At 36.6% G+C, this 18,439-nt stretch overlaps 1 protein-coding gene across 1 annotated transcript in view; it reads right to left on the reverse strand.

The window, feature by feature from the left end:
* Positions 1-201: 201 nt before the first annotated feature.
* LOC106090035 (serine-rich adhesin for platelets) overlaps positions 202-18,439 on the reverse strand; it is a 267,366-nt gene continuing 249,128 nt past the window's right edge. Inside the window, exon 6 of the mRNA XM_013256080.2 lies at positions 202-2,372. Coding sequence (XP_013111534.2) covers positions 1,138-2,372 — 1,235 coding nt within the window. The 3' untranslated portion in view covers positions 202-1,137. The remainder of the gene's footprint in view (positions 2,373-18,439) is intronic.

Genomic DNA, 18,439 nt, shown 5'->3' on the forward strand with positions numbered 1-18,439 from the left:
ACTGCCCTTGAGTTATGCCTGAAGTTCGTCGACATCAGATCTCTCTCCCCTTCCAATCTTTTTCCCGTTAGAACAAATTGTTTTCTTTGAAATGTCAAATGTTACATTTGGTAATAGCATAACTGCCTCTTTACATATACGATACCTTTGTTCTACATTTAGACTACATTTACGAGAGCATAACCAGGCCTTTACAAGGCGTTTTATTTGCAACTTTTTAATGCGTTTATTTACTTATCGATTTGTTTGTTTGTTTATTGTATGTATGCTTGCTTATTGTTTTGGGTTTACAAACTAAATACAAAATGAATTGGTAATAGTTAAATATAATTGCTGGAAACAACAAATTTTAACCACATGTATGTGGTGGCTATATCGAATGGCTGGCATGTTAAACAAATAAATCAGAAAATATGCTTAGATATACAGAAAAAAATTCAAGAAAATAAATATGATAAACTAGATAGAAAGAACATTATTGCAAACGGAAAATTAGAGAAAACTCCTTATTATAATTTAAAATTATATGCTAGGTATTTAGGGATGTGTATATGTAGGTAAATGTAGGATCGATATGCCAATGTCGAAATAATTTAGAATAATTTATGACAGATAAGAATTATCGAACAAATTTTAGTTGTGCAACTTGGAGGATTATAGCTAAACAATACATAAGATTTGTACAAAGGCTAACGGATCGTAAATTATTAAAAAAAAAATCTTAAGGCTACACAATTTCAATAAATAGCTGCTCATAATTCGAAATATATGGGTGTATGTATATATAAATATGGATTTTATATTTGTTTATAAATTAAAAGAAAATGTACAGATTAAAGGAGTGTGTAAACAAAATGGGGGCTTTTAATTTTTAATTTTTTATTTTGTTTTTTTTTTTTAATTTCAGAAAAGAACACAGAGTTGCATTTCGTTAATTTGTTTTCCTACGGATTTGATTCGAACACAACTTGGGAGGTAAGCTAGCTAACTAACTACATAACTAAATATTGTAAATACCCCTTTGTTATGAGTTGATTGTTTCGCTTGGTAATAAGAATATCTTTTATTATATCCAATATATAAATGCATTGATTCTGGTATTCCTTCTATAATTGTGGCGTGATAGGATTTCTGGGTTTACAAAGCGGTCTCTAGAGCTGGCATATTAGCCAAGGAAGCTGCTACTGTGGCCGCACTCATAACGCTTTCGCTGTTGGTGGCCACATTAACATTGGCCATCATGGAGGACAGGCTGGAGAGGCCAGCAGTTGTGGAACCGCTAAGTGGTTTCACTATGGGCTCCACCTTGCTAATGATGGGTAGCTTTGATTCGCCCTTGGCGTTATTGGTAGCACGGCCAAAACTTGATCTCAATTCGCTGCGCATGAAATTATTTTCCTCTGACTGAAGAAATATATTGCGTTTTATGTTGAAACTATCGCGATCGATAAGATTTTCCTCCTCAGAGTTTTTCGAACTGTTTAGGGAGTTATTCGAATGGTCCTCTTCGCTGTTGGCTTCGGGTATAGTAGTGGACATTATGTCGGTTCGTTGCAGTGAATTTGAGCGGACATTTTTGACCTTGGGTGCAAAGCTTTTGGAAGGCGAACCAAATTGGCCCTGACGTAACATACGTCGGTTGGCAAACGTTTTGGGAGAACCACTTAAATCTAAAAGTTTCATGGAAGAGTTAAGTTGGGAGACGGCCGTGTTGCTGTTGGCAATATTAATGGGATTGGAGCCAGACGATTTAAGGGGAGACACAACAGGAGACTGCGGCTGCTGCTGCTGTTGTTGGGAAAGACTATTCTTCTTCAACAACTCCACGGCCGATACCTTCTTGGGAACTGTGCTTGTTTTAGCTGATTTGGCCAACAGCAAACGTTTGAAGTCCATAAGACTGGTTTTGCTCTGACCAATGCGATCCGCACATGTGTTCAAACGTTCGGGCGAATCGTCGTTCCAGTTCTTGAGGCGCTGTTTGGCGGGTATATTATCCGCGGGCAAATTAGAATCTGAGTGGCGTATGGGCGTTGATGTCATAAAGCCGCTGCGATTGCGCAACGCACTGGGCGAAGACATCTGACAGGCATTTTCCTGTACTGGAGATTGGACGTTCGCTTGCTGTTGACGCTGCTGGGCCAGAGCCAATCTCTCGGATCGTTTTAGGGGCGTGGCATACAAATCATCACGACTTAGAGCATTGGTTGTTGCCTGCGGTTTAACCGGCCGGCGATTTTGCAAAGTCCAATAGAGAGGCGTATTTCGTTGGAATGTCGACGCCGCTGGATTCTGACTTTGACTGAGGGTCTCATAGTAAGGCTGCATCATTGAGTCCACTTCATCGGGATGCTTATATAAATGTTGATAACCTAAACGAAGGGCGAGACAGATTGATCAAAAGAACGATATTAGTATTACAAGTTTCTGTGATAGAATATTTGAAAAATATCATCATGTAAGGACAAAACTAAAAAAACCCTTTAACCACATACGAGTCAATAGTTTGCGTTTACACCAAATTACACTATATATGAATATTTAACATATAAACATATGGTTAAGACTAGTATTAAAGGTAAAATTAGTAAATTGAAACAATCATTCATCATAGGTGTGCTGTGTTATATAAAGAGATTCAGATTGAATAGGATATTCAATAGAACGGTTTGAAAAAACAAAACAAACAAAATTCTACTTCAACTATACACCTAACACAAATTACTTACATACATATTAATCGCATACATTCATACATATGTACATACATCTATAAGGTCCAATAGTTCGATTTTACGGTCTACTTTCTTTTGGCAGAAGTGGCATTCATTAGAGAAAGACCTCAGCATCCTTGGTGCTGTTGTTACAGGGAGAGTACATATTTTTCACAACACAACGCCACACACAAAACAAAAGGTTAATATACTCCTAGGCGTGTGCATGTTTTATAGTTTGACACACATACAACTATAAACATCCGTATAATGCAGGTTATTTTTAATAAACTTACCTGTTGACATCCTTGTTGGGCTTACTTTTCTCTTTTGTTAACCAAAGCTAACAAAATAGGGAGCTAGCTCACTGGCAGCGATGATGTAAGGTAATATACAATGATACAATGTACTATACTGAAGCTACTATTATTATGTACATGTGCACTATGTCACATATCCTAGAAGTGGCAGCAGGATTTAATGTGTAGTTCATTCAGATCGGCATAATGAACAAACATACATACGCGAACATTTTGCATATGGGAACCATTAAGGTGAATGCAGTTGCTACAGATATGTAATAGGGTGGATATACAAAAAAAAAACACAAAATATTCATGGTCTTAAAAACTTCGACCTTTGTGCTGACTACAATAGAATGTAATCCTGTTAAGAGTAAGATTTGTTTAGCTTCTGAAAATAGTCATCAACCACTGGCCAACACTTGGCTCTTACAAGGCCATATCCAAAGGTTTGGAGGCTGTTGAATTTACCTATAAGGTATGTGCAGATTCAACCCGAGCGTTAATTCTTTGAAAGTGGCACCTTTAACCTTCGCAAGTCCAAAACCAAAACCCATTCGGTTGGGTCAACTGTATAATTTGCAAGAAACTGCCTCAAAACAATCAAATTCTTTACTAAGACAGAGTTGGTCAAAGGAACGTTACAAATTCTTTCTTTACAATATTGGATTTATTATTTCATGGGTCGTGACGCAAGTTATGTTCAGTTTTCTTTTTTATAAAATACTATTTCTTTTAATGCTGGAATAATGGTGGGTTTGCGCTACAACGTATAAAATCGGAAAAATATTAAACAAAATAGTTAAGGAAAATCAAGGTTAGCGTTTAGATATAATATTCTTGTAGAGAAAACAAGCCACTGAGTTTAAATCGATTTTTGATTTGATAAAAATTCATTGAGTTATTGATGTTTGAAAATCAAAGATCCCACCGGCTGGGCTTTGAGTTTTCGAAGGTTAAACTGAAAAACTATTTTTTTTTTTGGAACCGTCCTCATATGTTGTTTTAGCCATATACTTGCGAGTGGAGTTTTCTTGTTCGTTCCGATACATAGACTCAATCGCTGAGGAAACGCTTGAGGATCTCGTCGTTAATAAACGGTATATCAACACTTGTCCTTTGTAAGTGTTCTTCGACGCTTGCTTGTCCACTACGCAACCTTTTCAACCTTGCTTACAGTGCGGGAGTTTTCCCGGCGCGTTGGAAGATTGCGAACGTTCAGCCCATCCCCAAAAAAGATGGGACGAACAACTCTGCAAATTACCGCCTAATTGTGATATGCTCCGCGCTCTCCAAAGTTATGGAGAGTATGGTTAATGGCCTTCCTAGCGACATACAGTATGGGTTCCGCAGAAATTGCTCTACGGGAGACCTAATGGCATTTTTGTCTTAACTATGGAGTCGCTCTATCCTCCAGTTTGGTGAGAGTAAGGTCGTGGCTCTGGATATCTCCAAGGCATTTGATAGGATCTGGCACGGTGCACTTTTATCAAAGCTTGGAAATATCCAGAGCCAAACTTGTGGAGTCGGCAATAACTTCGTTCGATTTATATCGAGCTTTCTCAGAGATCGCACTTTACGAGTTGTTGTAGTTGTGTTTCATCAGATGAGTATACATTGACCGCAGGTGTGCCACAAGGCTCTGTCCTTTCCCTTTTTCTTATTTTCATTGACCATCTATTGGATCAGACTTCGAATCCAGTCTACTCATTTGCCGATGACAGTAGTCTGTGCCATTCATATTCATTCGACCATAGATCCAGTCCTCAAGAAATTGTGGACAGGAGGCGAATTATAGATGAGACGCTCTCCCAGGATTTTTTGGCCATTTCTAAGTGGGGTAGAATGAATAGAGTAGACTTTAACGCACAGAAGACGCAGTGCTGTCTCTTGTCTCACAAGCGATTCACTCACCCACTTCAATCGGTATAGATATTGAACAGTCAGATACTCTTGATGTTCTGGTCATGAAGATACAATGTGATGTTCGCTGGTCAAAACAAGTATTCGAAGTGTCGAAAGAAGCATTGAAGTGTTTGGGCTTTCTTAAGCAGTGCAAGAAATATTTGACATCTTCTGATCTTCTCAATATCTATACTAGCTACATCAGGCCGAGGATGGAATATAACTCTCATATATGGGCAGAAGCTCCAAAATCATCCTTGGAGCTACTTGACCGGGTTCAACGGAGAGCGATGATGGTGATTGGGGACAGTAGGGTATCCAACTCTTTTGCTTCTCTTGAACATCGTTGGAATGTGGGTAGGTTGTATTGCTCTATCGTTATTTTCCTGGCGTGTGTTCCAGGGATATTCGTCTCCTTATCCCTGACGTTAGGATGTTCACCCGGAAAAAAAGACTTGCCAGGAACTCACACCCGTTTGTAATTGATTGGCCAGTCGACCGAACCATGCATTACCGAGGTAATTAATTTTTCGCTCGGCTAATGTCTTTGCCACCGACATTGACGTTCAGAAATTTAAGACTAATATCAATAAACACTAATCCCTCTTTCCCCCCTTCAACCTTTAACTTTCCTAATTGCCAACGCAATGCACCGCATATATAGGGGACATCCCCTGCGTGTTGTTATGTGAAAAAAATGCAGTGTTCAGACCAAAGCTTTTTTGAGCAAACGACTCGACTCACTTTATGCTATGTCTTTATCGACTTGTTTTGCTTCACTGGTTTTGTTTCCCAAACCGTTTCTCAACCGTTCACACCAGTTGAGATGTTTTGCAAATTTAATTTTTTTTTCACACTTCAATTTAAATTTTATAGTAGCTTATTGTAAAGATTTAGGTTCTATTATGGTGTCTGTAAAATTTTGGTTTATTTTACAAATTTTTAGGTAAAAATTTGATTTTTATTCTTTGACATTAGTCAGGGTTGTGTTTATTTAAGGCGCTATTACACGGCATGTAGATGTCTTATGACATGTCACTTTTTGTATTCACATGTTATTGAAAATGTTGGTCAAATTTGTCATTTTTGCTATCACACCTGTACCTGGCCTTTATTTGGGCTCCCATGCTTTGAATGACTTGTTTTTTTGCAAACGAGTCGTTTTGCCCTAAAACATTGTTCCTCTACAATATCGAGTCGTTTTCAGACCATTATAATACTACGTTCAGATCATAGCGATAGACAAAAGATGCTTCGTAAATGTGTCCTCGGAAATGTAAGGAGGCAATTGTGATTAAAAAACGAAGCGAAAACGGAAAGTAGAAAATAGCTTTTAATGAATTTTACATTCCAGTTATGTTCACAATCGTTTTGCGGACACGTTTTCCTACATTTAATCTGGTTTCAACAAACGTCCACATTGACTCATTTCGTTTTTTTTTGGGGTGGAATATTCTGATCCCATTACAACAGTTGAGATTTTTCAAATTAAATTTTCAAAAACTCGCCCAGCGAGCAACACATTCAGACTAAAATAGACTACATAAGGAGATCCCTTATCATTTAGCTAAAATTTCAATCCGACAGCATTTATTGGTTGATAAGAGAAAAGTCTACTCGATGTTTCATAGCTCCAAGGTCAAGTTTGCAATTTGCAAATAATTAGAAAAGAAAATCAGCACAAGGTCGCTTAAGACTGTGCTGGTTTTATAGAATTTTTAAATGGTTCAAGGATTCACTTAATAACGTTAAGCTAAGCTAACGTCAAGCCGACATAAAATTTTTTGAATTTTTGACAGTACTCGGTATTGCGTATGTCAACTTGCTCTTTGTTTACATTCTCCCATTCGATGTTTGTTTACGTTTTATGTTATATATTTAAGTTTTAATTTGCATTTGACTAATCGCTTTGATTCTTTATTCTGTTGACTGTACTTTTTCAAACAAACAAAACAATGTGCTTCTTTTCAAAGAAAGGAAGCGAGAACGAAAGACATTTGACATCCTTTATGGCGTTCATAGCGCCTATCCACTTTAAGCTTTCGCAAGTGCCCTAAACTTCTAATTGTGAATCTTGAAATGTTGCCTTATAATTTCTCATTTTCAGGTTACACATATGAACATGACATTTGGAATTATGGTATTTTTCATTGTTGGTCATGGCGAAACAATTAAAGGTGGTATCATTTGTACAACAACCAAAATACATATGGTGCAAGGCGTCATTAAGCTGATCGAAGGTATGTCAACACAAACAAAGAAATGTGTGTGTGTGTACATGAGCAGAGAATATGCACTCATAGAAATTTGTTAGTGAAAACAGCAAAAATATTTGCTGTAACTGCAGAAAGTCTGCTGAAAATGGAACAGCAGTAATTTGTTTCTACAACAGCAAACATTTTCCGCTGTTTTTAAGTTTTAGAAAGATAAAAATAGCTCAAAAATGTCCTAAATAATGCAAATGTTTGTCCAATTTTCTACAGTTATCTAATTTTTAATTGAATTTAAATATCAGCATAATACAAGCAAATAACTACTTATTTAATAATATTTAACAAATGCCTCAATTGTTGTTTAGAAATTAAAAAATTTCGAATGGATTTATTCGAAAACTTTAAATTTTTAATTTAATATCAGTAGACAGTCTTTGCTGATATCAGCAGACTTATTTTTCTGGGTGTGAAAGAAAGAAGATAACAACAAAGAGAATGAAAACAAAAATCTGACATCAAAACTGGCCGGCTGTTAACAGCTGTTCGCGTGAGACCAACTTTTTAAACCCGCCTCGATTGTTGGTCAGCCCACCGTTACTCTATTACCTTGAATAAATTACTTTGAAGCGACTTGAATATTCTTCCTTTGTATGGGATTTCTATACTGATAAGGATTTCTGCCTCCGTAATTAGCCATTTTTTTATGAAACATGATCCACCCTGTTACACGCAGATTTTGTTCGTCATAAATGACGAACGTACATGTTGATTGCTTAATACAAAAAGGGCCTAACTTGATTTTCGGTTTTTTTATGAGAGAACGAAAAAATTTCAAATTCAGTAAAATATTAGAAAAAAACAACAATTTTGCTATAGTTCGAGGTAGGCCCTGTTTACATTAAGCCATAATAATATGCATGTGTTCATCATATATAATATAAGTTCGGCTTTTGTTTGTAATACAACACACTCAGAGAATTTTTTTGCAAATTCAACAAAAATGTTTGCTACAACTACAGAAAGTCCGCTGAAAATGGGACAGCAGTAACTTTTTGTTAAAAAAGCTACCGTTTTCTGCTGGAAAGTGTAAGGAAGCTTCTAGTCTCGCAAGCTCGTCAATTTCGTGGTGTATCTCTGCGACACAGCAACCAGAACAGGTGAATTTTGAACTGTTCAGACATCTCGTTGAGAGATCTGCGTCAGTCGAAGGCGGTTTTTGAATTTAAAAATACGTCCTCCGGGGATTTAATGGCTGCCTGAGAAGATATTTTTAAGCCTATTTTCGTGATGCCATTACATCTTCTGTTCTGCCAATGGCTGTCTTGCAGGTGTATAGGGCAAGAGTTGCTTTTCTTGGCCTTATCAAAATGTTTCATGCGAAATTAAATTTTCTGTCCAGCAAAACATCCACGTATAGGTGCCACTGTATGTAACTTTTATCTTCTGCTTAAACAACTATTTCTGTCTTACACGGATATACACCTAGACCACATTGCTGTGCCACGTAGAGCGTCCTGAAGTATATCCTTAAGAGTGGTGGGACGTCATCAGCATACGCGTTTACACGTTTTTCTTTCAAAGATAATAATGCAGAGAATACTGTATATAAGCGACTCGGTCGTGAAGGTCTGTTTCGGTGTATGCGACATGCTGATACATGCAGAGTATATCGCCCTAAGCCAAGGAGCCATTCTATCGGACACAGCTTGTAATGCAATCGGTGATACATCATCAACTGTTCTGTCATTAAAGTAAGAAACATCATCAGGACCTGGTGACTTAAAGGAGTCCAAATTTCGTATCCGCCCACCTGTTGAAATGTATTTCAACGAGTAGTTCAAATATTTGCCCACTCGACATTGTTCTTACATTCTCTGACTTCTGAATGTACCGCACACTCATAAAAAAATTTGCTAAAACTAGCAAACACTGTCTGCTGAATATTAGTAGCTAATTTTGCTTGTAGTTCTGCTATTACAACAGTAGTTCTACAATTTCAGAACAATGACTGCTGCTTAATTACGAAGGGGATGTTAGATGAAAAAAAAATACTATGTTAATGTGTGACTCAGTGGATATTTATAATCACCACTGAATGTGTACTTTCTATGATCTTTTTTTGTTTTTTAAATTTAGAAACAAAAGATCATGCCAGTCATGTACACATTAGTAGAGCAATAACAAAAAATGCGAGAGAGCTCAGCCACGTTTCGAAATGTATACCATTGGATGGATCAGGCTGCTTCTTTACAGTAGCGTCTTTAAAATATGTTTTAGAAAGCAAGCGTTGTAGGCTTTCCAACGAGGTATGGAAGTACATTGTAGAATTCCTAGTTGTCCTTAAAGAGCACTTGCCATAATCCTGTCCAGAATATTTTTTTTTATAAATTTGTCACTTTTCTCTTTTTGATTCAAAGCTTAGATATTAAACTCCGAATTTTGGTATATTGTTTTTGTTTCTTCTTATAAATCTTTGCAAAAATTGATAAGTATTAAAAAATTTAATAAATTTCTGTAGTTTTTTGGTTCTTTGAAGTATTTATAGAGCTCTGCTAACCCCTTAGTGAACCTCCGTTAACACTTCTGTTACTCTCTCTCGCACTCCGTTAACAAAGCAGTTTGTGTCTCTGCTAGTTTTACTCGGACTTTATCTTCACGCACATTAATCGTTTGTTTGAAAATTCCGGTTCAACAATTGATCGAACAAGACCGAATAAATCGATTTATACAATATGTCTAATTAAACAAAACGAGATATTTTTGAAGTTTTATTCTTCGAATATTTCGCATATACGTTTCTTAATTTAATTTGAAGGGTCACGAATAATCGCGTGTAAACCTTACAACAGGCAACTGACACAGATAGTGTGCTGAGGATATGGAAAGAACACTTCTGCCAGCTGCTGGTATCCGATGATGGAGGCCATGAGTATACCGCAGAACCAATCCCTGATGATGGTACAGAATGTGTACCACCTAGTCAAAGTAGCAATAACCCGGCTGAAAACAATAAGGCAGCAGGAGCCGGTGGGTTGCATCAGCTTGTTTGCGCAATTTGGCTAGAAGAACGCATACCCCATGATTGGAACCTCAGCAAACTATGTCTCGTACACAATAAAGGGGACAAGATGGTGTGTGCCAACTACAGAGAAATAGGTATCCTCCTCATTGCATACAAGATAACGAAATACTTGGGCCCTATCAGTGTGGCTATAGACCTGGTAAATCCTCCATAGACCAGATATTTACACTGTACCAATGCCTGGGAAAGACCCGAGAAGGACAAATCAACACTTACCATATTTTCGTTGACTACAAAGCCGCTTTCGATTGCACTATAAGTTTTAAGGTATTTCAAGCCATGTCTAAGTTTGGTATCCTTGTTTGCTGATACACGCTTCCCAGTCATAGTGGAAAGCTTCTCTCCGCACCTTTCAATACCAAACGAGGTTTCAGACGCAATTGCAGCCTTTGAAGGTATCGAAAAATAATCAACGAAAATCGAAAGAAAGCAACTCCCACAAAGCCCGAGAAGATAAAGAAAATGAATAAAGTTGGGAACTAAATACAACTTTGAGATTGTCAGCCACCTTATCTACCTCGGCACCGCCGTAACCGAAACAAATGACACCAATAAAACGAAGAATAATATTGGCTACTTTGGATTGAACAAGTAGCGAGTGAGGAGCAAAGCCACCTCTCGAAAGACGATATATACACTATACAAGACACTGATATTGCCCGTGCTGGTGTATGGGTCCGAAGCATGGGTACTTACGAAAGCATGGAAGTTAATGGATAATATAGGTGTCGTATAAAACACGAGCTGTATGACGACGATAGCATAGTTAAATGCATGAAAGTACTACGGTTGCGTTGGTAACCTAGCAAAGAAGTGTTTTGAAGGCGTTCACGGTGGTACACACAAACCCGGACGACCAAGAGGCCGATGGAGAGATCAAGTGGTGGTAGACACCTCGAAACTTGGTGTCAGAAATTTTAGAAGGAGCGCAGAAGATCAAGTCTCTGAGAACGCTATTCTACGGTCGGCTAATGGGACAAATTTTCTGTCATAGCCAATTTAAGTAAGTAAGTAAATGACGTTTACTACTTTTTGACAGTCGAAGCCCTAAAAGTTGTCCTACGTACCGGTTTGACCTGATGGAATCCTTCAACGGCAAGGGCTGCCGCCTCAGTGTGCAACACTCTGCTAAAACAACAACAATGGTATGCTAACAATTATCTCTTCTTTTAGTTTTCTTTGTTTATGTTATAGATTTTAAAGAGCCGCACGGTACGTATACTATATTTTGACATCTGTGAGCCTAACAATAAAAATAATAATGCATAACAATTACACATCCCTTATTTGTGCATACCGTAACAAAAAATAAAAAAAACTACGTTTTAATTTGCTACAGTTGAACGTCGGTTATCTGGGCTTCTATTAATCGGTTACCCCTGGTAACCGGCATCCTGTGCGTTTGGACCTCTATTAACCGTGGTTTACCACTATTATCCGTGCTTTAATAATGCTCCCTCTATTAACCGTGCACCACACACATGATTGATGTAAAATTCTGGGATTCCCCTTTTTGAGTTCAAGTTCTATCTGTCAGTCTGTAATTGAAAAATGGCAGGTCAAGATGTATGTTCGAAAATGTTTCCAACAACAAAAGTGAAAAGAAGAGAACGTGATGTTCTTTCAATTCAGGAACAATTAGAACTGATTTAAGATAACAGTAAAAACACATCTCCGTTCGTCTGTAATTAGAAAGATATGATGTAGGCAAACAAACTTTACGCGATTTAATAAAAAAGTAGAAAATAATTTTAAAACACTGCTCTAGAATTGAATCTATGGATTTCAAACCATCCATGGATTCAAAGCCAGAAGTAAGACAAATTCTACAAAACATTGGCTTCGATAAAGAGCGCAAAGTGCTTTCGCTTCTAGATCAGAGCACAACCAGATGTAAATGTTTTGATATCTGAAAAAGTTACATTAATATTTCATCCACCGAATCCCACATGCCCAATTCAGGTTATGGATCCAAGAGATCCAAAAACTTTGGCTTCAGAAAGCAGACATAATTTCATCTGAGTCTCTGAATATCAAGACAGTTTTAGGGATAGCTGGTATATCTTGCCACAATGTAACACAACAAGTTAAACGTAATGTTTGGAACAACCTGCTGTCCCAAGATATCGAAAAGACGACCTCTCAAATTAGAGGGAGTGCGACGATGATGTCACATTCTATGCTATAGAAAACGAAACAAAAGCGAACAATACGAGTAATTGGGAACTTCGAAGAATCTGACGAAGGGCCCAGAAACTTCGCATTAGCTCAAGCAGTATACAGAGTTTTATTTGAATTTTTGAAAACAATAGTAGCTCAGAAATAACAGAGCCATGTGTGGCCGCGTGGTCTTATGCGAACAGCTGTTAACAGACGGACAGGTTTGACGGTATTAAGATGTCGGATTTTTGTTTGCACTCTCTTTGCTGTTATCTTCTTTCCCGCATATTCTCTGCTCATGTTTATGTGTGTCGACAAAATGGCGGATTGCACCATATGATTTGTGGTTGTTGTACAAATGAGACCACCTTAAATAGTTTCGCCATGGACTAGAGCGTGCTCTATGCCTTCTGACAAAAACATAAAGAAATCATCTGTTTTTGTTGTCAGTCGAATGAAATCAGCCCCAAATTAAATTGTTTTCACAATTTTATCATTTAAATAGCGTAAAAAATCAGCTTTCGCTCAAAATTTTAGGTTATGTCATACGATATTAACATACAGGTGTGATAGCAAAAATGATGAATCGTATGTAAATTGACAATTTTGAAAAACATTTTCAATTACATGTGAATACAAAATAGCGTGTAATAGCGCCTTAAGCTCGGTCCCGAGCAAACCGGGTAATCGGGGTTCAACTGTATTTTCATCCATATGATGCTTTTGCTTTGTAGATTAGTGACATTAAGGAATGACTTTACTGGTTTAGGAAACAATCACAACCGTTTTAGCCAATATTTGATATTGGAAGTAAACAAATTGAAAATATTGAACTCAGCTGGCTACACGCTACTAACTTCAATTAATTAGGCTTGATCTAAATGTGTGAGTCATTTAACATATTTTCCTAGGAATACGGTTAATTAAGGCGGTATCATTGGAATTAAGAGATTGATTACAACGTTCATTAAACATACAGATTTGTTTTAAAATATATTCATTACCCATCATTTCGTTGCTTATTGTACTTTTAGTGTCATTTGCGGATTACTCGTTGAGCCTGTGTAACCTTATTTAGGATGACTTTTGTACATAGAGTGAATTGTGTTCCACGTGATGCTTAAAGATAATGAAAACCTAACCCTATTTTACAATAATTATTTTCAACCCGAACCCAAGGTGTGTGTGTGGTGTTGGTAATATTTTACAAGACAGTGTGTTGTGATTAAAAATGCCACGAACATTTATTTTTTATTCAACAAATATTAAAGTTTGTCTTAATCGTTTGCGATTATAGCGATAAAAATAATGAATTAATTGATAACATTGAAGTGATTGTGCATAGTACATGTATAAATATGGTGTGTGTATGTATATAAATTATAACATTAAGAACAAACATAGAAGTGACAATAACGCTGGAATGCACAGGAAAGAGTAGGCGGTAAATGCTGGTGGAATGTTCAAATGTAATGCAATTGTTAATGGTAAATTCAATTAAATTATGACTTATAATCTAAGATTAGAATGGAACTTGTGACAACCTTTCTATTGTAATCGTAACAAGTAAATATGATAATAAAAACAATACTCAATGAGAAATTACATAAAAAGGTGTTTTAAAATAAAAGTTTGCTGGGTTAGCCGTAACACAATGTAAGTATGATAGTTACAAAAACATAAAACAATACTGTAAGCATATAACAATGGCTGGTTTATACAAAATAGAATGAAAGTCAGGGGACGGATATTTCTCTGTTAAAATGTAATAGATGATAGGCTGGTGGAAAAAAGGCGCAGGCACTATGACAACAAACCACTGGCAAACTCAATTAGAGGTTTTAACATGAGCATACCATTAGGCGCTCCAACAACGTAATGTGAAATGCAAAAAACCATTGCTAGAACAACAACAACAACAACTACTACTACGTTCACACAAAGCATTGAAGTAATAATAGGAGAAGTTTTTGCACTCATAAGTCAATTTAAATTACTTTTTGTGGTGTTTTCGATTAAACGAACACATCTCAAATTAAGAATTTTTCGATATTACAGTGATCAACAAAGTATGTTAGTTGGTTGTTAAGTGCTTGCTTCTTTTTTTTCTCGATATACAACAAAATAAAATGCCTAAATAAATTAAGTTAAATCTTAGAAATTATAATGAAAGGAAAAACAATGAGAGCTTAAAAAAATGGAAAATATTTTACTGTGCAAAAAACTTAGCATGGACATTTTCCTATTTATAATTCATTTGTTTGTGCGTCTGTGTGCTTGTCATTAGGCTTATTTGTTAATATATTTGTTAATTTAATGTTATTATTATTTGTTTTGTTTCTTTAATTTAATCATTATAAAGTTAAAAAACATACAAACTTTTACATATCATTTAAATTAAGCTTAGAATTTATGTTAATTAAAAAAATGTTTTGAAATGATAAAGAACACAAATAATTTTTCGTTAATTTTACAAACACAACGCTGTTAGTTTCACATCACATTATAGTTGATGCAACAACATTAATTCAGAAACACATATGCATTTGGAACAGCTCGGTGTTCTTTTGATAAAAGGTTTTAAATCACTATTCTTAGGTCGCAACATTATTATGCATATAACGTTGTATGCCAAGAATTTCCGAAAACAAGAACACAAATATTAAAATGAAAAAACTTGCATAAAGGATCGTTATAGCAACGAAGAAGGAAAGACACGTGGGAACTTAAAAGAACATTCAGTATTGTAATTTTGAAGTGGTCCAAAGTATATATGTGGGTCGTTCATGGTCAGCTAGAAGATCAAGAAATCAAAATAAATAGTCAACGCTGCACCATTCATTCAGCCACTTCATTCGTATGAAAATTGTCCATTAATTGATTTCGAAATATATCGCATTCTATTAGACGACATAACGCAAACCAAAGTCATACAACGACACACAACAACAGCATATAAAGGGTGATTTTTTTGAGGTTAGGATTTTCATGCATTAGTATTTGACAGATCACGTGGGATTTCAGACATGGTGTCAAAGAGAAAGATGCTCAGTATGCTTTGACATTTCATCATGAATAGACTTACTAACGAGCAACGCTTGCAAATCATTGAATTTTATTACCAAAATCAGTGTTCGGTTCGAAATGTGTTCAAATTTTGACAAATTTTGTTCAGCGATGAGGCTCATTTCTGGTTGAATGGCTACGTAAATAAGCAAAATTGCCGCATTTGGAGTGAAGAGCAACCAGAAGCCGTTCAAGAACTGCCCATGCATCCCGAAAAATGCACTGTTTGGTGTGGTTTGTACGCTGGTGGAATCATTGGACCGTATTTTTTCAAAGATGCTGTTGGACGCAACGTTACGGTGAATGAACACATTTCGAACCGAACACTGATTTTGGTAATAAAATTCAATGATTTGCAAGCGTTGCTCGTTAGTAAGTCTATTCATGATGAAATGTCAAAGCATACTGAGCATCTTTCTCTTTGACACCATGTCTGAAATCCCACGTGATCTGTCAAATACTAATGCATGAAAATCCTAACCTCAAAAAAATCACCCTTTATATTGAAGTCAGCGTTGCCACTACAAAAACAAATTCCGACCAAAATTTTTAAAAAAAAACCACCAAATGAGCTCCCAGACGATCAAAATTGCAAACTAAAACAAAATACACACAATATTCTTGTAATGGTACATAAAAATAATATAAAACAACAAAACGCTTTCCTTTTCCAATTGCAAAGAAAGATGTCCGATCATTGAGCTCATCTCGAAAGAGAAACAAACAAAAATTGTAAAATTTAATGATCTTCGCACTAACAGGCAAAACACTTGAAAAATTAAAAAATTGGGCGGAGCCCGACCGGGATTCGAACCTGGGCACACGGAGCAAAAGCGAGAGCCATTGCCGTTGTCTGGCGTTCGAAGCCATCAATACAAATTCCAACACAGGTGCATAGAATCATGTGCATACCATGGTAGTAGCGTAATTCTGTAGACAAAAAATCTGCCATAACACGAAAACACATGCATTGGGTAAAGTATAGCTTATAGACGGTATCATAGAGGCGTTTTCGCAATAAAATTCGGTACGAGTACAACATACCAAAGTACGGCCCTTAAAGACTTCACACCTAATATGGCTGATGAGTAATTCTTAACCAAATTATGAAACGCGTCCCATAATGGTTGGAGTGTGTTGCGAGCTCTGGCTTTCCTTTTCCATTTGCAAAGAAAAGTCTCCGATCATTGAGCTCGTCTCGAAAGAAAAACAAACAAAAGCGAATTAAGCTTACCGCGCCGAACTTTAGATACACACATTTTATCTAAATTTTGTTAACTATAAATTTTTTTTCCGGGATATTATTCTCTATCGGGTGAGGAGGTTGAGGGGACCAAAACTACTCACTATTCTAAAGATTGTCAATTTCGGGTTATAACGGAGGCTTTTATGGGCCCAATAGCCTTATTAGGATCTAATATAAAGCAATGTTCCAAATTTCTGCGAAATCGGGTAAAAAAATCACCTTCTATAGGTTCAAGAACTTAAATCTGGAGTCTATATGCCATATATGTTCAAATGTAATCCGAACTTGACCATACTTGGCACAGGCATCGAGACCCCTAATGCAACTCCCTTTATCAAATATTAGATAAAACAAGAAGTCAAGTTCCCAGATCTGTTTATATGAGAGCTATATCAGGTTATGAACCGATTTGAAACATACTTGGCACAGTCATTGGATATCATAACAAAATACTACGTGCAAAAATTCATTCAAATCGGATAAGAATTGCGCCCTTTAGAGGCTCAAGAAGTCAAGACCCCAGATCGGTTTCGAAAGTTAGCGTGCTTTCGACAGACAGACGGACGGACAGACGAACGGACATGGATAGACCGACATAAAATGGCGCGACGATCAAGAATAGATATACTTTATGAGGTCTCAGACGAATATTTCGAGTAGTTACAAACAGAATGACGAAATCAATATACCCCCCATCCTATGGTGGAGGGTATAAAAATCGGGTAAAAAAATGTGCCTTCTACGGGCTCAAACCCTCAAATCAGCAGATCGGTTTATAACGCAGCTATAATTAAATGTAGCCCGACATTAACCATATTCGGTCTGTATATGTGTGGGCATATTACAAATCATTGTTCAAAATGGGGCAATAAATACGCCTATTATGAGCTTAAGACCCTTAATCAGTTTATAAGACACTTAACAGGTATAACTAAATATGGTCCAAGTTCTGTTTGGACGTCAGGGACCATACTGCAACACATTGATCCAAATTTCAGAGAAATCGTTATTAAATGCGGTAGATACTGCAGATCTGTATGGTAGCTATATAGCCACACATATATAGTATTCAAAAACTTAACCTGCGTAGGGAAAATATATGGATTGCTGCCAAATTTCAGATCCATATCAGAATTTTCGAAGGCTGTGGCTTGATAAGAACAGAGGGACACACAGACGGACGGCGAACACGAGGACTCTTAGAATTTCACGACGATCAAGAATATAGGTATTCTATAGAATCGGATATTTCAATGTGTTGCAAACGGAATCACTAAATACAATACACACACCATCTTATGGTTGTGGGCATAAAAATACAATTTCGCTAGGCGAAATGAGCCGTCCATCCTACCAAAGCCTTAAAATTAAAGGTAAATCCTACAACATTTGGTAGAAAAAGCCCAAAATGGCAACGCTGATTGAAGCATAAATGTTTGTGGCCCAATTCGTGAGCATTTAATAACATTTGCATTCGACATGTCGCTACCAGTTTGCTCATAGATCTTAGTATCACGTCTACGGAATGTGTTCGTATTTTCTTCGTCAGTTCAGTTTTTACAGTTGAACTGCATATAAAACATGGTGAAATAAAATCTGTGAAACATTTTCATTTGTGGTACTATGTTTTTCACTGAGTGGAAATTTAACGTTCATTAGCAGCGTGCAAGAGACATTATTCAACTTGGGCCGACATTATAAATGAAGGATTCTTAGTTCATTGTCTTTTAAATAAATTACAATTGTTAGCA

Source organism: Stomoxys calcitrans, chromosome 2 (genome assembly GCF_963082655.1).
Source record: "Stomoxys calcitrans chromosome 2, idStoCalc2.1, whole genome shotgun sequence".
NCBI lineage: Eukaryota > Metazoa > Arthropoda > Insecta > Diptera > Muscidae > Stomoxys > Stomoxys calcitrans.